This window comes from Oncorhynchus kisutch, unplaced genomic scaffold (assembly GCF_002021735.2).
Source record: "Oncorhynchus kisutch isolate 150728-3 unplaced genomic scaffold, Okis_V2 Okis05a-Okis16b_hom, whole genome shotgun sequence".
Classification (NCBI taxonomy): domain Eukaryota; kingdom Metazoa; phylum Chordata; class Actinopteri; order Salmoniformes; family Salmonidae; genus Oncorhynchus; species Oncorhynchus kisutch.
In genome coordinates, this window is record NW_022261982.1 from 1,029,082 (window position 1) to 1,056,498 (window position 27,417).

General features: G+C 45.9%; 1 protein-coding gene across 1 annotated transcript in view; it reads right to left on the bottom strand.

The window, feature by feature from the left end:
* Positions 1-151: 151 nt before the first annotated feature.
* LOC109876752 (protein unc-80 homolog) overlaps positions 152-27,417 on the bottom strand; it is a 106,818-nt gene continuing 79,552 nt past the window's right edge. The window contains 11 exon segments of the mRNA XM_031813318.1: positions 152-6,003; positions 6,124-6,255; positions 8,352-8,557; positions 8,782-8,802; positions 9,121-9,232; positions 10,668-10,749; positions 11,680-11,733; positions 12,737-12,881; positions 16,711-16,902; positions 19,183-19,348; positions 24,405-24,589. Coding sequence (XP_031669178.1) covers positions 5,605-6,003; positions 6,124-6,255; positions 8,352-8,557; positions 8,782-8,802; positions 9,121-9,232; positions 10,668-10,749; positions 11,680-11,733; positions 12,737-12,881; positions 16,711-16,902; positions 19,183-19,348; positions 24,405-24,589 — 1,694 coding nt within the window. The 3' untranslated portion in view covers positions 152-5,604.

Genomic DNA, 27,417 nt, shown 5'->3' on the forward strand with positions numbered 1-27,417 from the left:
CAGAGTATCCTTTCTACTGCCATCTGTGGGTGATTGTGTGGTAGTTTTATCTGAACCACAGTAAATGCCCTCTAAACTGACATTTAGTTGGCAGTTAGTGACAGTTCAAGATATTACAAGTGAAGGAAACAATTATACAAATAAATAACATTGTATACAACAATATCCATTTATTCTTTAAATATTTCATAAATACTTTGATATAGCTATATTTTAGAATAGATTGAGAACACAGGACAAGACAATCATTTGAAATAAATATCTTAAGTATATAATACGATATATTTCAGAGTCACACAGAGGAAAAAATATATGTCGATGGAACCATGATTGAATATGAACAAATGCATGTGAACAAATGCTGATGTTAATATATATTTGGAGAAATAAAATATCAAAATTATATTATATAATCTAGACCATAATGTCACTTCCACCTGAGGAGTCTGGTGGGAGGAGCTATAGGAGGACAGGCTTCCATTCCAGCCATTACAATGAGTCTGTCTTCCTATAGCTCCTCCCACCCTGGGGGCCCCTGCATTTGACACACACACACTTCTGAATATCTCACAGCTCCACCATACAGCATGTTATATTTATTTCACTAGGCAAGTCAGTTAAGAACAAATTCTTATTTTCAATGACAGCCTAGGAACAGTGGGTTAACTGGCCTAGGAACAGTGGGTTAACTGGCCTAGGAACAGTGGGTTAACTGGCCTAGGAACATTGGGTTAACTGGCCTAGGAACAGTGGGTTAACTGGCCTAGGAACAGTGGGTTAACTGGCCTAGGAACATTGGGTTAACTGGCCTAGGAACATTGGGTTAACTGGCCTAGGAACAGTGGGTTAACTGGCCTAGGAACAGTGGGTTAACTGGCCTAGGAACAGTGGGTTAACTGGCCTAGGAACAGTGGGTTAACTGGCCTAGGAACAGTGGGTTAACTGGCCTAGGAACAGTGGGTTAACTGGCCTAGGAACAGTGGGTTAACTGGCCTAGGAACAGTGGGTTAACTGGCTTTTTTTTTTTTACCTTGTCAGCTTGGGGATTGGATCTTGCAACCTTTCAGTTACTTGTCCAACGCTCTAACCACTAGGCTACCTGCCACCCCTAGCATGTGGATAGGACTTTGAGGTAAACTTCCAAGTTTATGGAAAAGTTATTCCCAGAGCCAGAACAACACAGATCCAGCTATCCTTCATAACATGTAAGAAATATAACTAAACTAAACAAACTAGAAACATATTTCATTGCGACGAACATCATCACACGTTAGCTATGAGTTGGCAATCATTTAAAAATATCATTTTCTGATTATGTTTAAAGCAATACAGTGTGCTTACCGGTACTACAAATTGTAATTGACAATGAAATAGAACTCAGGTCTCCAAATTCTGGTAACTTTCCTCAAACTCCTGATATACTAGCTGGAAGAGTCAAGGAATCCGAAAGTAATAAACAAGAAATCCGGGAATCCTCCAACCAAGATTTCTGGAAAACCTGGTTAAGTAGAGCACTTCAACAGTGCATTACATGGGACAAACTGCAGAATGCAGATGACTTTGGAATATATGGCACGTTTGATGAATAAGTCTCCATGCCAACCTCCCAGAAAGCATCTGCACAAGGACAGCTCCGCAGCAGAGAGCATTGGCACTACACACACGGACAGACACTGACCGTTAGCACTGACAAGACAACATGTCCACAGGGACACCAGAATATGTCGCCTACAGTATAATTGGCTTATACAGTATAATAGACTTTTGTATTATCCCCCTGGGTTCTAGAATGAACTATAGTGATACTATCATTGAAATAGAATCCCCTCTAACGATATGGGCACTATAGATCTGATAACCCCTCTAACGATACGGGCACTATAGATCTGATAACCCCTCTAACGATATGGGCACTATAGATCTGATAACCCCTCTAACGATATGGGCACTATAGATCTGATAACCCCTCTAACGATATGGGCACTATAGATCTGATAACCCCTCTAACGATATGGGCACTATAGATCTGATAACCCCTCTAACGATATGGGCACTATAGATCTGATAACCCCTCTAACGATATGGGAACTATAGATCTGATAACCAGCCTCTGTGGGAACTACACAGCAGTACATTTAGATCACACACAGAAGCAGACACAGCTATGAGACCGACTCACAGTGCAATAGTCATATGTGCATTATGGCACCTATTCATATCACTACTAACGCTTCTGCACTGACGCCGTCAAACAGGGGGAAATGGTAGAAGATATTCAGGAAAAGCCCAGTTCTTCCTTTCACATATAACTGAGTGTACAAACCATTAGGAACACCTGCTCTGACCAGGTGAATCCAGGTGAAAGCTATGATCCCTCATAAATCCACTTCAGTCAGTGTAGATGAAGGAGAGGAGACAGGTTAAAGAATGATTTTTAAGCCTTGAGACAATTGAGACACAGATTGTGTATGTGTGCCATTCAGAGGGTAAATAGGCAAGACTAATGATTTAAGTGCCTTTCAAGGGGATATGGTAGTAGGTGCCAGGCGTACCGGTTTGTGTCAAGAACTGCAAAGTTTCTGGGTTTTTCACGTTTAGTTCATAACTACCTCCTCTTTTCACTGATCTGGTGCAAAACCAACATTAACCAGAAGATAGTAGACTGCAGCACACCCATCTCAGGTTTGGACTGTACCAAGCCCCATGGCACATAAGGGGACCTCAGTCAGGGAACAGACCATTATCAAGGAGCTGGAGGGGTCCTCCCAGTTCTCTAGTTTAAGGCAGAAGTTGAACAAGGAGGCATCCTAACTGCTACAACTCAGAATCAGGGATCTTGTTGGCATAAGGTTTTGAGGACTAGAAACCTTTCTTCAAAGCATTGAAAACACAACAATAAAAAGCATCATTATAAACTCTATGACATTACTGGACATACTAATAATACCTCGGTGCCCATAACCAGTTACCTATTCTGCATGATGCTTTCACTACAACAGAAGGTCAGTATTACGTTGGAGGCTATTCAAAACAGAACCTGGATTTGGTTACACATAAAACAACATCCATCCACTGGGCCAAAACTAGTTGTATCAACATTGTTTCCACGTCATTTCAACCAAAATAATCACCGTGATGACGTTGAATCAACTTATTTTTACCCAACTTTTAACCGTTGAAGTGACGTATGTGCCCAGTGAGCTGTTAGTTGTGGTATGATAGTTTTACATTCATCATACTAAAACAAGACCTTTACCCTCGAAGGGGCGAAACCTAACTTTTACAAAAATGTCCACTTAGTTTCCTATTGACATCAATGCACGACTAAGGGCTGGACTCAATCCGTATCGCAGAAGTTCTGTGTTGTAGCCTGTTTGACATTTAAAGGCAAAGGTTTCCAGCGTTAGTGGAGACTGCATTCACAGCAAACGCTACTTATGTCGGCTCAATCTGAAATTACCTTCACATTTCAAGCGTGCTACAATACTGAACCTCAGCTATATGGAGACCCTAATTTTTACTTCAGTTGATGTTAGGATTGTCTTCCAAGTGTGACCTGCCCCACTTATAGCGCTTTGGACTCTTCTCATCTAACAGACTCAACCTCCATAAAGAACCTCTTCTCATCTAACAGACTCAACCTCCATAAAGAACCTCTTCTCATCTAACAGACTCAACCTCCATAAAGAACCTCTTCTCATCTAACAGACTGAATCTCCATAAAGAACCTCTTCTCATCTAACAGACTCAACCTCCATAAAGAACCTCTTCTCATCTAACAGACTGAATCTCCATAAAGAACCTCTTCTCATCTAACAGACTCAACCTCCATAAAGAACCTCTTCTCATCTAACAGACTCAACTTCCATAAAGAACCTCTTCTCATCTAACAGACTCAACCTCCATAAAGAGCCTCTTCTCATCTAACAGACTCAACTTCCACAGGAAAACAACAACCACTCAGTGTGTCAATTGTCAATAAATCAAACCTAGAAACCCCAAGAGGATAAATATTTTATAAATAATTATGTCAATCTATCCATCTATTAATAAATAAACATTCTGGTTTCCCCCCCTTTTTCTCACCAAAAAAAGGCAAAGGTCGAGTCATGCGTCCTCTGAAACATTAGCAGCCAAACCACGCTCCTTAACACCCACCCACTTAACCCGGAGGCCAGATGCCCCAATGTGTCAGAGGAAACACCGTTTAACTGACTTCTAATGTCAGCCTGCAGGTGCCCGGCCCGCCACAAGGAGTCACTAGAGCACAATGAGCCAAGTAAAGCCCCCCCCGGCCCAACCCTCCCCTAACCCAGACCACGCTGGGCCAATTGTGCACCGCCCTATGGGACTCCAGGTCACGGCCGGTTGTGACACAGCCTGGGATCGAACCCGGGTCTGTAGTGACGCCTCACTGCGATGCAGTGCCCTAGACCGCAGTGTGGCCACCTGGGAGGCCACTAATATATTATCCTAATGACAAACATACTATGCCTCTCTGCAATTCTTTGACAATTATATATATTAAATCTTTCTTTAAAATAGTCTTCAGGATTAAATATTATACATTTCATAATATCATAGCTAATATACATTTCATTTCTCTAGTCAACCGTTTACCCTTCAGCAGATTCACTGTAAACAGTTCTTCGGAGGTGACAAGGTCAACCAAAAGGTAAACAGATGTTTGTAGCAGCCAATTGCTGGAAACACTCTCCCTTCTCTTTTCAATAGACCACAACAAATAGAATGTGATCTACCTAGCAACAGTAACAGTCCCACTTGATCACCTGTTGGGACTCCATGGATTAATCCACCCTGACGTGTGAAGAAGGCATGTTGATTCTGCATTTGATTTGAATACTTTGGTATGAGATGGGTTAAAATGTCACAGGTGAGGATGTACTGTCACTGGTACTGTAGACATAGTGAAGTATGGATTTCATCTTGGTGCTCTAACAGGACAGAAGAGAGCAGAGAGAGAAGGGGAGAGAGGGGCAGGGGAGTGGGCAAGAGGAGAACACTAACAGGTATTGGTCCTTGGCCCTGTTCTAATACTCTAAAGATGCATCTTTCCTCCCTTCTTTTTCTTGAGGTAATCACTAATCTAACGTGATTGGATAGGTGAGAGCAAGGATTCTACTGCACTGATTTCACCAGTCATTTTATGTCAGATCAGATCAAGGAAGGGAGGATGCATTTTTATTTTCAGAGTATTCCAACAGGTTCCTCATTTTTCAAGCGCCCTCTGACCTCCGTTAGCTAGAAGGATACAGAGATATCAGGCAGCTCAATGTCTAAACACAGACTCCAAAGATATAGAAGTGGACCGACATAGAGAAGCTACCCTGCCAGGGTCATAACTAGGGCCAGGAGTTTCCCCAGCCGGACCATGTGCTCTAACCTAAAGGGTCAAAACTCCGGGCCCTAGTTATAGCCTACGTCTGTAGTTTAGAGCCTTGTAACTAGGGCCAGGACTTTTTCCTAGTGCGGTCACGCAAGTTCAGTCAGGGAAAAACTCCTGGCCCTAGTTATAACGTTACGTTACGAGTTTTGTTACCGAAATGTTAACAAAACGTTACTGAAACGTTACAGGGACGCTTCTCAGACGTGGGACTCATCCAGGTCCAGGTCGACTGGGGAGATGGGGAGGGGGGAGCGGCGGGGGGGCAGGGCGGGGGAGTGGTGTGGGGCCAGGGCGGGCAAGCGGCGGGGGGAGAGCAGGGGGGCGAGTAGGGGGTTCTCTGTGCCCCCATTGTCCTCTGAAATGTGGAGGAGGGTGTCTGCGTTCCTCCCCAGCAGGGCAGTCGTGTCCTCGTCCTCGGGGCTCTCGGGGGTCTGATGGGAGGACGGACCAGGATGGAAGAGGTGGGTGGGGGGAGCGGGGGGTCGGATCCCCAGGATCGGCAGAGGGGGGAGGGGAGAACAGGTGCGAGAGATGGAGAGAGGTGGAGGAGGGAGAGGAGAGCAGGAGGAGGGTGGGGTGGGGGTGGAGGCGCGGGAGATGGGGAGAGGTGGAGGAGGGAGAGGAGAGCAGGAGGAGGGTGGGGTGGGGGTGGAGGCGCGGGAGATGGGGAGAGGTGGAGGAGGGAGAGGAGAGCAGGAGGAGGGTGGGGTGGGGGTGGAGGCGCGGGAGATGGGGAGAGGTGGAGGAGGGAGAGGAGAGCAGGAGGAGGTTGGTGTGGGGGAGATGGAGGGCCGAGGAGAGAGGCTGCTGCGGAGGCCCCACTGTTCTCGTTTCTCCTTGCTCTCCAACTAGAACCAGGAAACAAGTGGGAGAAGAGTGATATTTCAAAGACTTAGTCCATGCTGTTAAATATAGAGAACTCACATTCATTCCCATCTCTCTCTGTCTCTTCTGGAATGAGCGATGACTTAAATGAATAATCCTCTCAAAAACACAAATTAATATGATTTATAGGGTTAAACAACACTAATATGGGAGCAAAACATTTTGAGTGAAAAAATGTATAATTTTGTCGTTATAATAACATGTAGCAACATGTAAAAATTGTTGTGGAGATCTTGCACCTCAAGCCGACTAGAAAACCTATAACGCAATGATCTCTCGCTGGTCTTTTTACAGTCTGCTTAGGTAGCTAGCTAGCAAACGTAGCTACACACAGTAATGCCAAAGTAATTGTCAGTGTGTGAAGTAGCTAGCTAGCTGAAAAAGTATACAATCTCACCATGTCCAACCCATTCATTATATTTATATGCTTTCATCTGCAGATTGTCTACCTCGAGGAGTGGAGGGGCTTAAATTGCTATGGCTACGGCCCTTTCCCATGCTTTCCCACCAGGGCAGGACAAATAGCTGCACTGTTAGCAGAAAGCAGGATCCCCCATTATAATGAATGGAAAAATTGCGATCTTCGTGGTCAATCTTCATGTAAATAAAAAATGGTTTAGAAGACAGTCATGGTACCAATAATTGTTTCTAATATACCAGATGTATGTGCTCTAACCGATTCTTTCAAAATCGCACACGGAAGAAGTTCTAAGGATAATTGAGTTGCTAATGGCAGCATGCCCTGTTCGGCCTTCTACTGGAGTTCATCAATGAGAGTGGGCAGCACTGAGTTAACTTGCAACATCACTTCCTGGAGTAGCATGTTGTCTCCATGAGAAGCCATTTTAGGAGGTCCATTGCAGCCCTTTTTATCTCAATATCAAATCATTTCTGGGTCACAATTAAGAACCTTGCTGTGAATGTTTTCAATTAAAATGGTCAAAACGTAACGAAAATAGCTTCTCAGCAAAGAGACATTTCTATAGCAAGAATTTTGCTAGGACTGCCTGGGAGCTGTCTGAGTGGGGAAGGGGAAATGGAAAACTAGCTATTATTGTCAGAGAGGTTTGGAACTCTTTCTTATTGATGTCAACAGGCAGGCCAAAACTCCATCCCACCAAAACAGGAAGACATTTCAGGTGGTCTTTTCAAACAGCTCTTACAGTAAAGGGGCAATATCATCATTTTCACAGTATTATTACAACCTCATTGTGGAAATAGATATAAAACACATTTTTGAATGTACTGGGCCTCTAACCAACTTAATTTGGCTTCAATGCGCTATTGAGTCTTCACATAGAAATGAATAATGTGACGTGATCAATGGCGTTGTCTTTTCATGTACCCTTCATTATTTACCACAGAGACAGACACAGGCCAAGGCGAGGAGGGAGAGGAGAAACAGGTGTTGTCTTTTCATGTACCCTTCATTATTTACCACAGAGACAGACACAGGCCAGGGCGAGGAGGGAGAGGAGAAACAGGTGTTGTCTTTTCATGTACCCTTCATTATTTACCACAGAGACAGACACAGGCCAGGGCGAGGAGGGAGAGGAGAAACAGGCGTTGTCTTTTCATGTACCCTTCATTATTTACCACAGAGACAGACACAGGCCAGAGACAGACACAGGCCAGAGACAGACACAGGCCAGACACAGGCCAGGGCGAGGAGGAAGAGGAGAAACGGGCGTTGCGTGATGGTAGTTGAAGAAGAAACTGAGTTGAATCATTTGTTCCACTATTTAGTTTCAAGTGTCCCCATGATTTCCTGATTTCAAATCAAATTAAATACAATTTACCAGACAAACCACATAGAAGTTAAATAATCAAATAGTTATTTTACCCACTTATAGAGCACCACAATGAGAGGAGTTTCATGAGTTTCATGTCTGGAGTGGATTATCACTTAATGCCTCATTTACACCCTAACAAAGTTCCAAATGCAAGCTATGCAAAATGGCCGTTCTGCTTACCTTCTTACCAAGTAAACATGATACAAACTACAGAAGCCTGTGAGAATCAACAATGTCATAAAACATCCTTACTCCCCCAGTCGTACCTGTTTCTTGGCAGGGCTGTGGAGGTCAGCTTTGACGGTGGCCGATGATGAGGCCCCAGGGGCAGCAGGGGGAGTGATTGGAGGGGCCGGGCTGGCCTTCCTACCCTCTGGGGGCGCATTGGCGCCACCGGGGTCGGGGGACTTTGCCTGAGCCTGCTGGCCCTCTGTGAAGGTGACCACCCTCTTCTGGTCCCACCCGTGGGTTGCTGAGGAGACATGACAGACATCACATACACAGTTCATCACAGCGCCACCTTGGGAACTAGCGGACACACTACAACTACCAGGGGTGAGGGAGAGGAGTGGAGGGGGCGGGAGCGAGGGGGGGGGATGCAAGACAGACATGCAGAGCAACGTATCAGGTGAGAGGTTTCAGAGAGAGGGCGTTGTTACGTTGCAAGAGGAGAGGGGGGAAGTATAGGTGTCTCACCTTCGCAGTCCAATAACGTTTCTTTATTTCGAATTGAAACAAAGGCATAAACAGAACACAGAATGAACACAGTCAGTTATTGGGGTCGGAGGTGACGGGATAAAGACACATTGGAACAGAGACAACGGTTGTGAATGAGGAGGATCGGTACATGTCAGTTCAAGTCAACACAGTTGGAGGAGTCAGACTGTCAGAGATACGTTCATGAGCAAATACTGAGTATTAATAGTTCATATCCCAAAGTCTGAATGTGAACTGCAGTGTGCTTGATCTGAAGTGTAGGGCAAGTTTGCTATTGTTACACAATCTCTGTCACACAACAGACACACACACAGTTACCCAGAGGCTTGTTCTTGGGCTGGATGCTCCTGCGGGTGGCAGAGAGTCGGGCTCCAGAGCGACCTGGTCCTCGCGCCTCACTCTTCGGAAGAGACAGCAGGGGGCGTCGCAACTGCATTGAAATATCAATCAACCCAATCCACATATAATTTCCACTGTGAATGTCAATGGGGATAGCCTCTTCATCATTATCCACAATTAGGGACATCGTTTTCTCTGACCATGTGACAAGACCAGGGCTGCGTTCAGTACGCAGAAAATGTAGTGGAACATTCAATGAAGCAGAAATAGTGCTGTACTGAACGACCTGGGAAACGGGGAGGGGTCGTGTGTTCAAAATGCACTGTTGCCCTTTAAATACTTCACTCATTACTTCAGCCGCACCCCGATACACCCCACCACACCACTATACACCCCACCACACCCGATACACCCCACCACACCCGATACACCCCACCACACCCCGATATACCCCACCACACCCGATACACCCCACCACACCCGATACACCCCACCACACCACTATACACCCCACCACACCCGATACACCACACCCGATACACCCCACCACACCCGATACACCCCACCACACCACTATACCACCCCACCACACCCGATACACCCCACCACACCACTATACACCCCACCACACCCGATACACCCCACCACACCACTATACACCCCACCACACCCGATACACCCCACCACACCACTATACACCCCACCACACCCGATACACCCCACCACACCACTATACACCCCACCACACCCGATACACCCCACCACACCCGATACACCCCACCACACCACTATACACCCCACCACACCCGATACACCCCACCACACCACTATACACCCCACCACACCCGATACACCCCACCACACCCGATACACCCCACCACACCCCGATATACCCCACCACACCCGATACACCCCGCCACACCCGATACACCCCGATACACCCCACCACACCCCGATACACCCCACCACACCCGATACACCCCACCACACCCCGATATACCCCACCACACCCGATACACCCCACCACACCCCGATATACCCCACCACACCCGATACACCCCACCATACCCCGATACACCCGCAGCACCCCGATACACCTCACCCACACCCCGATACACCTCACCGCACCCCGATACACCTCACCGCACCCCGATACACCCCGATACACCCCGCCGCACCCCGATACACCCGCCGCACCCCGATACACCCGCCGCACCCCGATACACCCACCGCACCCCGATACACCCACTGCACCCCGATACACCCCGCCGCACCCCGATACACCCCACGCACCCCGATACACCCCGATACACCCCGCCGCACCCCGATACACCCCACCGCACACACCAAATGGAAACAAACCGTATAAACCAGGGTTAATTGTAGTTAGTCAATTCGGGTGGTAAACTGAAATTCCAATTCAATAATTGAGAACAATGGATTTAAAAAAACAAAGATTTTCTCAATAAACTTAAAAGGAGCTATTTATTTAAAATGCTCAGTTCCACCTTTAAGACTACTCTCACCTGTCTCAGTCCTCTATTGCGTCCCAGCGGAGGTTGGTTCAAGAGGTTCTGCTGGCCTGGTTCACTCTGCACACTGGCCACCCTACACAACCCAACCAGACAGACAGACAGAGAGACAGACAGAGAGACACAGAGACAGACAAACATGCAGAGACAGCGAGACAGACAGACAAAGAGACAGACATGCAGACATGCAGAGACCAGAGACAGACAGATAGACATGCAGAGACAGACAGACAAAACCAATCAGTACAACACAGAGGTAGTGCTTCTCCTAATGAACTCTCTCTCTCTCTTTCACTGAGACACATAGGAGAGTCAAGAGGACATGTGTCTGTCCACTGCTCCTTCCATTCTTCCCATCTATCCCCACTCACCCAATCACTCCACTGCACACCACACCGACACACCCACCAATCAAGGACACCCAATCACAGCACAAGAATACACCAAAACACAAAGGGGGTTATGAGGTCTGGAGTGATCTGTGTTCTTATGTAGACAGCTCGTACCATATTACCAGCACTGAACTATAACATGAACCTATCAGGTAACGTTAGACTTGTTGATAAGATAAATGATGGATTGCCACTCCAGTACCTCATGCCCCACAGATTGGTATCCTGGAGGGGACGTCCAATTTGAACAGTGAAAAGCCTGAAACAGTATGAAGACCATGATGGCACCGATGGACTGAGCAGGCTGAGACACATTACCACTGACTCCCAGCGTCCTCACACCGCCCAGGGACTTAAAGTGTTAAAGAGGCAACAGCGGATGACTTGAGATGGGTGGGTGGATCAGTGTGGAAGCTACGAGGGGAACAAGAGACTACGTTACATTAGACCTATACGAAGAGGAAGGGTGATAGACCAACGGCGGTTTTGATTGGATGAGATAATGAGTGAGGAAAACGAAGAAGTCAGAGGAGGCCGTCCGACTGGCCCGAGCCTCCCCCAAACTGCACACAGAGAGACGCAACACACAGGGGGGCTGTGACGTGACACTGTACCTAGACAGGTTACCCTCTTCCAGTCCTTGAGACTCATCTAGCACATTGGGTTCACTGCAGAGGAGGGGGCAGGAAGGGGAAAAGGGGTTTAGGGAGGGAGGAGAGCATGCTGCCCAATGTCCAAGGCCCCTCTTCGGATGGGTCTCCTATAGCACGGTAGCTGGATCAACTTGTCAGGAACTTTCCATTGATCTAGGGCCCTGCTTGAATACTCTAAATACGCATCCTTCCTCCCTTACTTGAAGAAATCCTTGGCAGGAAGGGTGTGTTTTTAAAGTATTCAAACAAAATCAAATCAAATTTTATTTGTGACATGCCGAATACAACAAGTGTAGACCTAACAGTGAAATGCTTACTTACAAGCCCTTAACCAACAATGCAGTAAGAAAAATAACTTTTAAAAAGTACGGAATAAAAGTAACAAATAATTTAAAATAACAATAGTGAGGCTATATAGAGGGGGTACTGGTACAGAGTCAATGTGGAGGCTATATACAGGGGGTACTGGTACAGAGTCAATGTGGAGGCTATATACAGGGGCTACCGGTACCGAGTCAATGTGGAGGCTATATACAGGGGGTACCGGTACCGAGTCAATGTGGAGGCTATATACAGGGGGTACCGGTACCGAGTCAATGTGCGGGGGTCAAGGTAATTGAGGTAATATGTACATGTAGAGTTAGTGACTATGCATAGATAATAATACAGCTAATCTCTCTGCTAAAACTACTATGACTTGTAGCATTCCTCACTTCCTGTCTGTTCATCTAGCATGCTGTTCTCCAGAAAAGGGTACACAAATAAACAGAAATAAACAGCTTGAAACAACACAAATAGTATGACTATGATTGTGGCTTCTGAAGTGACGGTGTTTGACATGTACTGAATGTGGTGATGTGTGGACAGGCATAGTACAACCTAGTGTGGATGTGTGTGTGTGTGTGTAGGGGTAGGGTTTGTGTGTGTAGGGGTGTGTGTGTGCGTAGGGGTGTGTGTGTGTAGGGGTGTGTGTGTGTAGGCGTGTGTGTGTGTGTAGGGTTGTGTGTGTGTGTGTTACCTGTGGCTGGGCAGCATGGTGCTGCGGGTGCTGGGTTCAGGCTGGGCGCTGCCCGTGGCATGACTAGAGAAGCGTCGCTGGGTGATGAGCCTGGGCAGGAAGACCTCATGTTCACTCACCACACTGGGAATACTGATAGAGTCATCTAGAGGAGAGAGAGGAGGGGAGGGAGAGACAGAGAGAGAGGTAGGTGAGGAGGTAGGGACAGAGGGAGAGGAAAGGAGGTCAGGACAGAGAGAGAGGGAGGGGAGGAGGTAGGGACAGAGAGAGAGGGAGGAAAGGAGGTAGGGACAGAGAGAGAGGGAGGAAAGGAGGTTAGGACAGAGATAGAGGGAGGAAAGGAGGTAAGGACAGAGAGAGAGGGAGGAAAGGAGGTCAGGACAGAGAGAGAGGGAGGAAAGGAGGTAAGGACAGAGAGAGAGGGAGGAAAGGAGGTAAGGACAGAGAGAGAGGGAGGAAAGGAGGTAAGGACAGAGAGAGAAGGAGGAAAGGAGGTCAGGACAGAGAGAGAGGGAGGGGAGAGGAGAGGAGGTCAGGACAGAGAGAGAGGGAGGGAAAATGAGGTAAGGACAGAGAGAGAGAGGGAGGAAAGGAGGTCAGGACAGAGAGAGAGGGAGGGAAAATGAGGTAAGGACAGAGAGAGAGGGAGGAAAGGAGGTCAGGACAGAGAGAGAGGGAGGGGAAAGGAGGTAAGGACAGAGAGAGAGGGAGGAAAGGAGGTAAGGACAGGGAGTGAGGGAGGAAAGGAGGTCAGGGACAGAGAGAGAGGGAGGGGAAAGGAGGTAAGGACAGAGAGAGAGGGAGGAAAGGAGGTCAGGACAGAGAGAGAGGGAGGAAAAGAGGTCAGGACAGAGAGAGAGGAGGGAGGAAAGGAGGTCAGGACAGAGAGAGAGGGAGGAAAGGAGGTCAGGACAGAGAGAGAGGGAGGAAAGGAGGTAAGGACAGAGAGAGAGGGAGGAAAGGAGGTCAGGACAGAGAGAGAGGGAGGGGAGAGGGAGGTCAGGACAGAGAGAGAGGGAGGGAAAAGGAGGTAAGGACAGAGAGAGAGGGAGGAAAGGAGGTCAGGACAGAGAGAGAGGGAGGAAAGGAGGTCAGGACAGAGAGAGAGGGAGGAAAGGAGGTCAGGACAGAGAGAGAGGGAGGAAAGGAGGTAAGGACAGAGAGAGAGGGAGGAAAGGAGGTCAGGACAGAGAGAGAGGGAGGAAAGGAGGTCAGGACAGAGAGAGAAGGAGGAAAGGAGGTCAGGACAGAGAGAGAGGGAGGGGAGAGGAGAGGAGGTCAGGACAGAGAGAGAGGGAGGGAAATGAGGTAAGGACAGAGAGAGAGAGGGAGGAAAGGAGGTCAGGACAGAGAGAGAGGGAGGGAAAATGAGGTAAGGACAGAGAGAGGAGGGAGGAAAGGAGGTCAGGACAGAGAGAGAGGGAGGGGGAAGGAGGTAAGGACAGAGAGAGAGGGAGGAAAGGAGGTAAGGACAGGGAGAGAGGGAGGAAAGGAGGTCAGGACAGAGAGAGAGGGAGGGGAAAGGAGGTAAGGACAGAGAGAGAGGGAGGAAAGGAGGTCAGGACAGAGAGAGAGGGAGGGAGGAAAGGAGGTCAGGACAGAGAGAGAGGGAGGAAAGGAGGTCAGGACAGAGAGAGAGGGAGGAAAGGAGGTAAGGACAGAGAGAGAGGGAGGAAAGGAGGTCAGGACAGAGAGAGAGGGAGGGGAGAGGAGGTCAGGACAGAGAGAGAGGGAGGGAAAAGGAGGTAAGGACAGAGAGAGAGGGAGGAAAGGAGGTCAGGACAGAGAGAGAGGGAGGAAAGGAGGTCAGGACAGAGAGAGAGGGAGGAAAGGAGGTCAGGACAGAGAGAGAGGGAGGAAAGGAGGTAAGGACAGAGAGAGAGGGAGGAAAGGAGGTCAGGACAGAGAGAGAGGGAGGAAAGGATGTCAGGACAGAGAGAGCGGGAGGGGAGAGGAGAGGAGGTCAGGACAGAGAGAGAGGGAGGGAAAAGGAGGTAAGGACAGAGAGAGAGGGAGGAAAGGAGGTCAGGACAGAGAGAGAGGGAGGGGAAGGAGGTAAGGACAGAGAGAGAGGGAGGAAAGGAGGTCAGGACAGAGAGAGAGGGAGGGGAAAGGAGGTAGGGACAGAGAGAGAGGTAAATTTGTTTACATCCCTGTTAGTGAACATTTCTCCTTTGCCAAGATAATCCATCCACCTGACATGTGTGGCATATCAAGAAGCTGATTAAACAGCATGGTCATTACACAGGTGCACCTTGTGCTGGAGACCACTCTAAAATGTGCAGTTTTGTCACACAACACAATGCCACAGATGTCTCAAGTTTTGAGGGTGGGGGCTGGCATGCAGACTGCATGTCCACCAGAGCTGTTGCCAGATAATTGAATGTTAATTTCTCTAACATAAGCATGACTAGTGATAGTAGTAGGAGTGGTGTCTGACTCAGTGATAGTAGTAGGAGGGGTGTCTGACTCAGTGATAATAGTAGGAGTGGTGTCTGACTCAGTGATAGTAGTAGGAGTGGTGTCTGACTCAGTGATAGTAGTAGGAGTGGTGTCTCACTCAGTGATAGTAGTAGGAGTGGTGTCTCACTCAGTGATAGTAGAAGGAGGGGTGTCTGACTCAGTGATAGTAGTAGGAGGGGTGTCTGACTCAGTGATAGTAGTAGGAGGGGTGTCTGACTCAGTGACAGTAGTAGGAGGGGTGTCTGACTCAGTGATAGTAGTAGGAGGGGTGTCTGACTCAGTGATAGAGTGATAGTAGTAGGTAGGAGGGGTATCTGACTCAGTGATAGAGTGATAGTGGTAGTGATAGTAGTAAGAGGGGTATCTGACTCAGTGATAGAGTGATAGTGGTAGTGATGGTAGTAGGAGGGGTATCTGACTCAGTGATAGAGTGATAGTGGTAGTGATAGTAGTAGGAGGGGTATCTGACTCAGTGATAGAGTGATAGTGGTAGTGATGGTAGTAGGAGGGGTATCTGACTCAGTGATAGAGTGATAGTGGTAGTGATAGTAGTAGGAGGGGTATCTGACTCAGTGATAGAGTGATAGTGGTAGTGATGGTAGTAGGAGGGGTATCTGACTCAGTGATAGAGTGATAGTGGTAGTGATAGTAGTAGGAGTGGTATCTGACTCAGTGATAGAGTGATAGTGGTAGTGATGGTAGTAGGAGGGGTATCTGACTCAGTGATAGAGTGATAGTGGTAGTGATAGTAGTAGGAGGGGTATCTGACTCAGTGATAGAGTGATAGTGGTAGTGATAGTAGTAGGAGGGGTATCTGACTCAGTGATAGAGTGATAGTGGTAGTGATAGTAGTAGGAGTGGTATCTGACTCAGTGATAGAGTGATAGTGGTAGTGATGGTAGTAGGAGGGGTATCTGACTCAGTGATAGTGGTAGTGATAGTAGTAGGAGTGGTATCTGACTCAGTGATAGAGTGATAGTGGTAGTGATGGTAGTAGGAGGGGTATCTGACTCAGTGATAGAGTGATAGTGGTAGTGATAGTAGTAGGAGGGGTATCTAACTCAGTGATAGAGTGATAGTGGTAGTGACGGTAGTAGGAGGGGTATCTGACTCAGTGATAGAGTGATAGTGGTAGTGATAGTAGTAGGAGGGGTATCTGACTCAGTGATAGAGTGATAGTGGTAGTGATGGTAGTAGGAGGGGTATCTGACTCAGTGATAGAGTGATAGTGGTAGTGATAGTAGTAGGAGGGGTATCTGGCTCAGTGATAGAGTGATAGTGGTAGTGATAGTAGTAGGAGGGGTATCTGACTCAGTGATAGAGTGATAGTGGTAGTGATGGTAGTAGGAGGGGTATCTGACTCAGTGATAGAGTGATAGTGGTAGTGATAGTAGTAGGAGGGGTATCTGACTCAGTGATAGAGTGATGGTGGTAGTGATAGTAGTAGGAGGGGTATCTGACTCAGTGATAGAGTGATAGTGGTAGTGATAGTAGTAGGAGGGGTGTCTGACTCTCTTCCTGCTCCTGTTCGTCATCCTCGTCGGTGCGGCTTAGCGTGTCCTGAGAGGGCTGGCGTGACGGCTGGCTCTCCTGCTCCCACACCGTGCCCGTGCCCGTGTTGGACCGGGACATGGTAGCCAGCGACAGGCGGTAGGCAGAGGTGGACGTGCCCACTGTGCTGATGGACGTCTTGCCCTGGTACGCTGTGGGCAGGAGGGGGCATGAACAGACATCTCTTATCATAACCTGTCATTTAATAACGAAAGGTTAACATGGCATTTGGGTAGAGTGCTAATGGGTAGTGTACTAATGGGTAGTGAAATAATGGGTAGTAACTAATGGGTAGTGTTCTAATGGGTAGTGTACTAATGGGTAGTTCACTAATGGGTAGTGTGTTAATGGGTAGTGTACTAATGGGTAGTGTACTACTGGGTAGTAACTAATGGGTAGTGAACTACTGGGTAGTAACTAATGGGTAGTGTACTAATGGGTAGTACACTAATGGGTAGTGGACTAATGGGTAGTGTACTAATGGGTAGTGTACTAATGGGTAGTGTACTAATGGGTAGTGTACTGATGGGTAGTGTACTACTGGGTAGTAACTAATGGGTAGTACCTAATGGGTAGTGTACTAATGGGTAGTGCACTAATGGGTAGTGTACTAATGGGTAGTAACTAATGGGTAGTGTCCTAATGGGTAGTGCACTAATGGGTAGTGTACTAATGGGTAGTGTACTAATGGGTAGTAACCAATGGGTAGTGCACTAATGGGTAGTGTACTAATGGGTAGTGTATTAATGGGTAGTAACTAATGGGTAGTAACTAATGGGTAGTGTACTAACGTGCAGAGTACTAACGGGTAGTGCACTAATGGGTAGTGTATTAATGGGTAGTAACTAATGGGTAGTGTACTAATGGGTAGTGTGCTAATGGGTTGTAACTAATGAGTAGTGTACTAATGGGTAGTAACCAATGGGTAGTGCACTAATGGGTAGTGTACTAATGGGTAGTGTATTAATGGGTAGTAACTAATGGGTAGTAACTAATGGGTAGTGTACTAACGTGCAGAGTACTAACGGGTAGTGCACTAATGGGTAGTGTACTAATGGGTAGTAACTAATGAGTAGTGTACTAATGGGTAGTGTGCTAATGGGTTGTAACTAATGAGTAGTGTACTAATGGGTAGTAACTAATGGGTAGTGAACTAATGGGTAGTGTACTAATGGGTAGTGAACTAATGGGTAGCGTACTAATGGGTAGTGTACTAATGGGTAGTGCACTAATGGGTAGTGCACTAACGGGTAGTGCTCTAACGTGTATTGTACTAATGTGCAGAGTACTAACGGGTAGTGCACTAATGGGTAGTGTATTAATGGGTAGTAACTAATGGGTAGTAACTCATGGGTAGTAACTCATGGGTAGTGTCCTAATGGGTAGTGCACTAATGGGTAGTGTACTAATGGGTAGTGCACTAATGGGTAGTGTATTAATGGGTAGTCCACTAATGGGTAGTGTAATTAATGGGTAGTGTACTAATGGGTAGTAACTAATGGGTAGTGTACTAATGGGTGGTGTACTAATGGGTAATAACTAATGGGTAGTGTACTAATGGGTCGTGTACTACTGGGTAGTAACTAATGGGTAGTAACTAATGGGTAGTGTATTAATGGGTAGTGAACTAATGGGTAGTAACTAATGGGTAGTATGCTAATGGGGAGTGTACTAATAGGTAGTGTATTAATGGGTAGTGTATTAATGGGTAGTCCACTAATGGGTAGTGTACTAATGGGTAGTGTACTAATGGGTAGTTTGCTAATGGGTAGTACCAAATGGGTAGTAACTAATGGGTAGTGTACTAATGGGTAGTAACTAATGGGTAGTAACTAATGGGTAGTGTACTAATGGGTAGTAACTAATGGGTAGTGTACTAATGGGTAGTAACTAATGGGTAGTGTACTAATGGGTAGTAACTAATGGGTAGTGTTCTAATGGGTAGTGTACTAATAGGTAGTGTATTAATGGGTAGTGTATTAATGGGTAGTCCACTAATGAGTAGTGTACTAATGGGTAGTGTACTAATAGGTAGTGTATTAATGGGTAGTGTGTTAATGGGTAGTGTGTTAATGGGTAGTCCACTAATGAGTAGTGTACTAATGGGTAGTGTACTAATAGGTAGTGTATTAATGGGTAGTGTGTTAATGGGTAGTAACTAATGGGTAGTAACTAAGGGGTAGTGTGCTAATGGGTAGTGTACTAATAGGTAGTGTATTAATGGGTAGTGTATTAATGGGTAGTGTACTAAGGGGTAGTGTGCTAATGGGTAGTGTACTAATAGGTAGTGTATTAATGGGTAGTATATTAATGGGTAGTGTATTAATGGGTAGTCCACTAATGGGTAGTGTACTAATGGGTAGTGACCTAGAAAGTAGTATACTAACGGCTACGCTACTAATAACTAGTATACTAATCAGTGGGTTACCAACCAGAGCCACTGTGCACGGCCTCCTTGAGGATCTTCAGCTCGTTGTTGAACTCTGCGAACAGGGAGCTCTTGCAGAGGGGGCGGGGGATGAAGCGACGCTCCAGCTGGTCAGCGATGTGGTGGCGGGCCGTGATCTCCTCCTGGGAGTCAGCTGGCTGGGTCAGGAGCTGGGAGGGGTTAAAGAGGAAGGGGATGAAGGGAACGGGAGAAGAAGAGAGCACGAAAAGAGAGAGAGACAAGGCAAGAAGGGCATTCTATGCAATCAAAAGGAACATAAAATTCAACATACCAATTAGGATCTGGCTAAAAATACTTGACTCAGTTATAGAACACATTGCCCTTTATGGTTGTGAGGTCTGGGGCCCGCTCACCAACCAAGAATTCACAAAATGGGACAAACACCAAATTGAGACTCTGCATGCAGAATTCTGCAAAAATATCCTCTGTGTACAATGTAGAACACCAAATAATGTATGCAGAGCAGAATTAGGCCGATACCTGCTAATTATCAAAATCCAGAAAAGAGCCGTTAAATTCTACAAACACCTAAGGAAGCGATTCCCAAACCTTCCATAACAAAGCCATCACCTACAGAGAGATGAACCTGGAGAAGAGTCCCCTAAGCAAGCTGGTCCTGGGGCTCTGTTCACAAACACAAACAGACACAAATAGCCCCAGGACAGCAACACAATTAGACCCAACCAAAAATAATTAACCAAAATACAGAGCAAACTAGAATGCTATTTGGCCCTAAACAGAGTACACCGTGGCAGAATACCTGACCACTGTGACTGACCCAAACTTAAGGAAATCTTTGACTATGTACAGACTTAGTGAGCATAGCCTTGCTATTGAGAAAGACCGCTGTAGACAGACCTGGCTCTCAAGTGAAGACAGGCTATGTGCTCACTGCCCACAAAATGAGGTGGAAACTGAGATGCAGTTCCTAACCTCCTGCCCAATGTATGACCATATTAGAGACACATATTTCCCTCAGATTATACAGATCCACAAAGAATTTTAAAACAAACCCGATTTTGATAAACTCCCATATCTACTGGGTGAAATACTCCAGTGTGACATCACAGCAGCAAGATGTGTGACCTGTTGCCACAAGAAAAGGGCAACCAGTGAAGAACAAACACCATTGTAAATACAACCCATATTTATGGTTATTTATTTTCCCTTGTGTACTTTAACCATTTGCACATCGTTACCACACATCGTTACATAATATGACATTTGTAATGTCTTTATTCTTTTGGAACTTCTGTGAGTGTAATGTTTACTGTTCATTTTATTGTTTATTTCACTTTTGTATATTTATCTACTCCACTTGCTTTGGCAATGTTAACATATGTTTCCCATGCCAATAAAGCCACTTGAATTGAGAGAGAGAGAGTGAGAGAGAGAGAAAGAGAGAGAAGGAGAGATCGAGAGAGAAGGGGAGATAGAGAGAGAAGGAGGAAGATAGAGAGAGAAAGTTAGACAGAGAGAGAGAGAGAGAGAGGGGGAGGGAGAGAGAGAGAGAGAGAGAGAGAGAGAGGGGGAGGGAGAGAGAGAGAGAGAGAGAGAGAGAGAGAGAGCGAGAGAGAGAGAAAGAGAGAGAGAGAGAGAGAGAAAGGGGGAGAGAGAGAAAGGGAGAGAGAGAGAGGAAGAGAGATAGAGAGAGAAAGTTAGACAGAGAGAGAGAGAGAGAGACAGAGAAGAAGAGAGACAGAGAGAGATGAATAAAGGATTTGCCAATAAAGCCCCTTGAATTGAGAGAGAGCGAGAGAGAGAAAAAGAGAGAGAGAGAGAGAGAGAGAGAGAGAGAGAGGGAGGGAGATAGTTAGACAGAGAGAGAGGGAGAAGAGAGAGCGGGAGGGAGAGAGAGAGAGAGAGAGAGATGAATAAAGGATTTTGTGATTCTAGACCTAGAAAAAGCATAGAGGAAGAGGTATATAGAGGGGAACACTAGAGTAGGATACAAACATTGCAGGGTACAGTATAATACTATACAGGGTAGTAGAATGGAGGGTACAGTATAATACTATACAGAATGCAGGGTACAGTATAATACTACACAGGGTAGTAGAATGAAGGGTACAGTATAATACTATACAGGGTAGTAGAATGGAGGGTACAGTATAATACTATACAGGGTAGTAGAATGGAGGGTACATTATAATACTATACAGAATGCAGGGTACAGTATAATACTATACAGAATGGAGGGTACAGTATAATACTATACAGAATGGAGGGTACAGTATAATACTATACAGAATGCAGGGTACAGTATAATACTATACAGAATGGAGGGTACAGTATAATACTATACAGAATGCAGGGTACAGTATAATACTACACAGAATGCAGGGTACAGTATAATACTACACAGAATGGAGGGTACAGTATAATACTATACAGGGTAGTAGAATGAAGGGTACAGTATAATACTATACAGGGTAGTAGAATGAAGGGTACAGAATAATACTACACAGGGTAGTAGAATGGAGGGTACAGTATAATACTATACAGGGTAGTAGAATGGAGGGTACAGTATAATACTATACAAGGTAGTAGAATGGAGGATACAGTATAATACTATTCAGAATGCAGGGTACAGTATAATACTATACAGAATGGAGGGTACAGTATAATACTACACAGAATGAAGGGTACAGTATTATCCTACACAGAATGGAGGGTACAGTATAATACTACACAGAATGGAGGGTACAGTATAATACTATACAGAATGCAGGGTACAGTATAATACTATACAGAATGGAGGGTACAGTATTATACTACACAGAATGGAGGGTATAGTATAATACTACACAGAATGGAGGGTACAGTATAATACTATACAGAATGCAGGGTACAGTATTATACTACACAGAATGGAGGGTACAGTATGATACTACACAGAATGGAGGGTACAGTATAATACCTTATAGGGTAGTAGAATGAAGGGTACAGTATAATACTACACAGAATGGAGGGTACAGTATAATACTATACAGAATGGAGGGTACAGTATAATACTATACAAGGTAGTAGAATGGAGGGTACAGTATAATACTATTCAGAATGGAGGGTACAGTATAATACTATACAGAATGGAGGGTACAGTATAATACTATACAGAATGCAGGGTACAGTATAATACTACACAGAATGGAGGGTACAGTATAATACCACACAGAATGGAGGGTACAGTATAATACTATACAGGGTAGTAGAATGAAGGGTACAGTATAATACTATACAGAATGGAGGGTACAGTATAATACTATACAAGGTAGTAGAATGGAGGGTACAGTATAATACTATACAGAATGGAGGGTACAGTATAATACTATACAGAATGGAGGGTACAGTATAATACTACACCGAATGGAGGGTACAGTATAATACTATACAGAATGGAGGGTACAGTATAATACTACACAGAATGGAGGGTACAGTATAATACTATACAGAATGCAGGGTACAGTATAATACTATACAGAATGCAGGGTACAGTATAATACTATACAGAATGGAGGGTACAGTATTATACTACACAGAATGGAGGGTACAATATAATACTACACAGAATGGAGGGTACAGTATTATACTACACAGAATGGAGGGTACAGTATAATACTACACAGAATGGAGGGTACAGTATTATACTATACAGAATGGAGGGTACAGTATAATACTATACAGAATGGAGGGTACAGTATGATACTACACAGAATGGAGGGTACAGTATAATACTATACAGAATGGAGGGTACAGTATAATACTATACAGGGTAGTAGAATGAAGGGTACAGTATAATACTACACAGAATGGAGGGTACAGTATAATACTACACAGAATGGAGGGTACAGTATAATACTACACAGGGTAGTAGAATGGAGGGTACAGTATAATACTATACAAGGTAGTAGAATGGAGGGTACAGTATAATACTATACAGAATGCAGGGTACAGTATAATACTACACAGAATGGAGGGTACAGTATAATACTATACAGGGTAGTAGAATGAAGGGTACAGTATAATACTATACAGGGTAGTAGAATGAAGGGTACAGTATAATACTACACAGAATGGAGGGTACAGTATAATACTATACAGGGTAGTAGAATGAAGGGTACAGTATAATACTATACAGGGTAGTAGAATGAAGGGTACAGTATAATACTACACAGGGTAGTAGAATGGAGGGTACAGTATAATACTATACAGAATGCAGGGTACAGTATAATACTATACAGAATGGAGGGTACAGTATAATACTACACAGAATGAAGGGTACAGTATAATACTATACAGAATGCAGGGTACAGTATAATACTACACAGAATGGAGGGTACAGTATAATACCACACAGAATGGAGGGTACAGTATAATACTATACAGGGTAGTAGAATGAAGGGTACAGTATAATACTACACAGAATGGAGGGTACAGTATAATACTACACAGAATGGAGGGTACAGTATAATGCTATACAGGGTAGTAGAATGAAGGGTACAGTATAATACTATACAGAATGGAGGGTACAGTATAATACTATACAGAATGCAGGGTACAGTATAATACTATACAGAATGGAGGGTACAGTATAATACTACACAGAATGAAGGGTACAGTATAATACTATACAGAATGCAGGGTACAGTATAATACTACACAGAATGGAGGGTACAGTATAATACCACACAGAATGGAGGGTACAGTATAATACTATACAGGGTAGTAGAATGAAGGGTACAGTATAATACTACACAGAATGGAGGGTACAGTATAATACTACACAGAATGGAGGGTACAGTATAATGCTATACAGGGTAGTAGAATGAAGGGTACAGTATAATACTATACAGAATGGAGGGTACAGTATAATACTATACAGAATGGAGGGTACAGTATAATACTATACAGAATGGAGGGTACAGTATAATACTATACAGGGTAGTAGAATGGAGGGTACAGTATAATACTATACAGAATGGAGGGTACAGTATAATACTATACAGAATGCAGGGTACAGTATTATCCTACACAGAATGGAGAGTACAGTATAATACTATACAGGGTAGTAGAATGGAGGGTACAGTATAATACTATACATGGTAGTAGAATGGAGGGTACAGTATAATACTATACAGAATGGAGAGTACAGTATAATACTATACAGAATGGAGGGTACAGTATAATACTACACAGGGCTCCTACCTTGCACTGGATAAAGGGACGCAGCAGGACGAAGATGGGAATCCGAGTACGCACTATGAAATCTATGAAGTCCCAGAAGGCCAGGCCTCCCACCTTCCTCAGAGACATCTCCTTGGCCTGCAGGCTGAGGCGATACCACTGGTTCCCCAGCTGCCTCTCAAAACAAACCAACACCACCTTTAGAGCTGGGGGAGGAGGGGGAGAGAGAGGAGAGGAGGGGGTAGAGAGAGTGGGGAATGAGATGGGAGGGGGAGGAGGGGGGGAGAGAGGGGAGGAGGGGGTAGAGAGAGTGGGGAGAGAGATGGGAGGGGGAGGAGGGGGGGGAGAGAGGAGAGGAGGGGGTAGAGAGAGTGGGGAGAGAGATGGGAGGGGGAGGAGGGGGGAGAGAGGGGAGAGGAGGGGGTCGAGAGAGTGGGGAGAGAGATGGGAGGGGGAGGAGGGGGGGAGAGAGGAGAGGAGGGGGTAGAGAGAGTGGGGAAAGAGATGGGAGGGGGAGGAGGGGGGGAGGAGGGGGGAGAGAGGAGAGGAGGGGGTAGAGAGAGTGGGGAGAGAGATGGGAGGGGGAGGAGGGGGGGGGAGAGGAGAGGAGGGGGTAGAGAGAGTGGGGAAAGAGATGGGAGGGGGAGGAGGGGGGAGAGAGAGGAGAGGAGGGGGTCGAGAGAGTGGGGAAAGAGATGGGAGGGGGAGGAGGGGGGAGAGAGAGGAGAGGAGGGGGTCGAGAGAGTGGGGGGAGAGAGGAGAGGAGGGGGTAGAGAGAGTGGGGAAAGAGATGGGAGGGGGAGGAGGGGGGAGAGAGGGGAGAGGAGGGGGTAGAGAGAGTGGGGAGAGAGATGGGAGGGGGAGAAGGTGTAGAGAGAGTGGGGAGAGAGGGGAGAGGAGGGGGGTAGAGAGAGTGGGGAGAGAGATGGGAGGGGGAGAAGGTGTAGAGAGAGTGGGGAGAGAGGGGAGAAGAAGGGGTAGAGAGAGTGGGGAGAGAGATCGGGGAGGGGGAGAGGGTGTAGAGAGAGTGGGGCGAGAGAGAGGGGAGGGGGAGAGAGAGGGGTAAAGAGAGTGGGGGGAGAGGGGAGGAGGGGAGGGTGTAGAGAGAGTGGGGAAAGAGAGGGGGAGGGGGAGGGGTAGAGAGAGTGGGGAGAGAGGGGGAAGAGGGGAGGGTGTAGGGAGAATGGGGAGAGAGAGGGGGGAGATAGAGAGGGAAGAGCGGGGAGGAGAGGAGTGAGGGGAGGTGAGAGAGAGAAAGACAGAGAAAGTGAGGAGTCAGAAAGCGATGGTATTCAGTATTCAGACCTTGACGTTTTCCACATTTTGATACGTTACAGCCATATTCTAAAATGGATTAAATCATTATTTTCCCAGCAATCTATTAACAATATAACAAAGCCAATGAAAAAACTGAAATACCTTATTTACATAAGAATTCAGACCCTATGAGACTAGAGATTGAGCTCAGGTGCATCCTGTTTCTATTGATCATCCTTGAGATGTTTCTACTACTTGATTGGAGTCCACCTGTGGTAAATTCAATTGATTGGACATGATTTGGAAAGGCACACACCTGTCTATATAAGGTTCCACGGTTGACAGTGCACGTCAGAGCGAAAACCAAGCCATGAGGTCAAAGGAATTGTCCGTAGAGCTCCGAGACAAGATTGTGTCGAGACACAGATCTGGGGAAGGTTACCAAAAAGTTTATGCAGCATTGAAGGTCCCCAAGAACACAGTGTCCTCCATTATTCTTAAATGGAAGAAGTTTGGAACCACCAAGACTCTTCCTAGTGCTGGCCACTCCGGCCAAACTGAGCAATTGGGAGAAAAGGACCTTGGTCAGGGAAGTGACCAAGAACCTGATGATCACTCTGACAGAGCTCCAGAGTTCCTCTGTGGAGATGGGAGAGCCTTCCAGAAGGACAACCATCTCTGCAGCACTCCACCAATCAGGCCTTTAAGGTAGAGTGGCCAGACGAAAGCCACTCCTCAGTAAAAGGAACATGACAGTCCACTTGGAGTTTTCCAAAAGGCACCTAAAGACTCTCAGACAATGAGAAACAAGATTCTCTGTTCTGATGAAACCAAGATTGAACTCTTTGGCCTGAATGCCAAGGGTCACTTCTGGAGAAAACCTGGCACCATCCCTATGGTGATGCCTGGTGGTATCAGCATCATGCTGTGGGGATGCTTTTCAGTTGCAGGGATTGGGAGACTAGTCAGGATCGAGGCAAAGATGAATGGAGCAAAGTACAGAGAGATCTTTGATGAAAACCTGCTCCAGAGCTCAGACTGTGGCGAAGGTTCAGATTCCAACATGAAAACGTCCCTAAGCACACAGAGAAGACAACGCAGGAGTCTCTGAATTTCCTTGAGTGGCCCAGCCAGAGCCTGGACTTGAACCCGATCGATCGTACATCTTTGGAGAGGCCTGAAAATAGCTGTACAGCAACATTCCCCATCCAACCTGACAGAGCTTAAGAGGATCTGCAGAGAAGGCTGGGAGAAACTCCCCAAATACAGGTGTTATTGACATATATATATATTTTTTAAATTGAACCTTTATTTAACTAGGCAAGTCAGTTAAGAACAAATTCTTATTTCCAATGACGGCCTACCCCGGGCAAACACAGACGACACTGGGCAAATTGTGTGGTACCCTGTGGGTGTGCCAAGCTTGTAGTGTCATACCCAAGAAGACCTGAGGGTGTAATCACTGCCAAAGGTGCTTCAACAAAGTACTGAGTAGAGGGTCTGAATACTTATGTAAATGTGATATTTCCGTTGTTATTTTTAATAAATTTGCAAAAATGTCTAAACTTATTTTTGCTTTGTCATTATGTGTTATTGTGTGTAGATTGATGAGGAAAAAAACCATTTGATAAATGTTAGAATAAGGCTGTAATGTAACAAAATGTGTAAACATTTAAGGGGTCTGAATTCTTTCAGAAAGCCCTGTACACATGAGGGTGATTGAAAGATGATGTCCACATTCCAGTCCTGTTGGTGGTGGTAATGCACCTTAAAGATG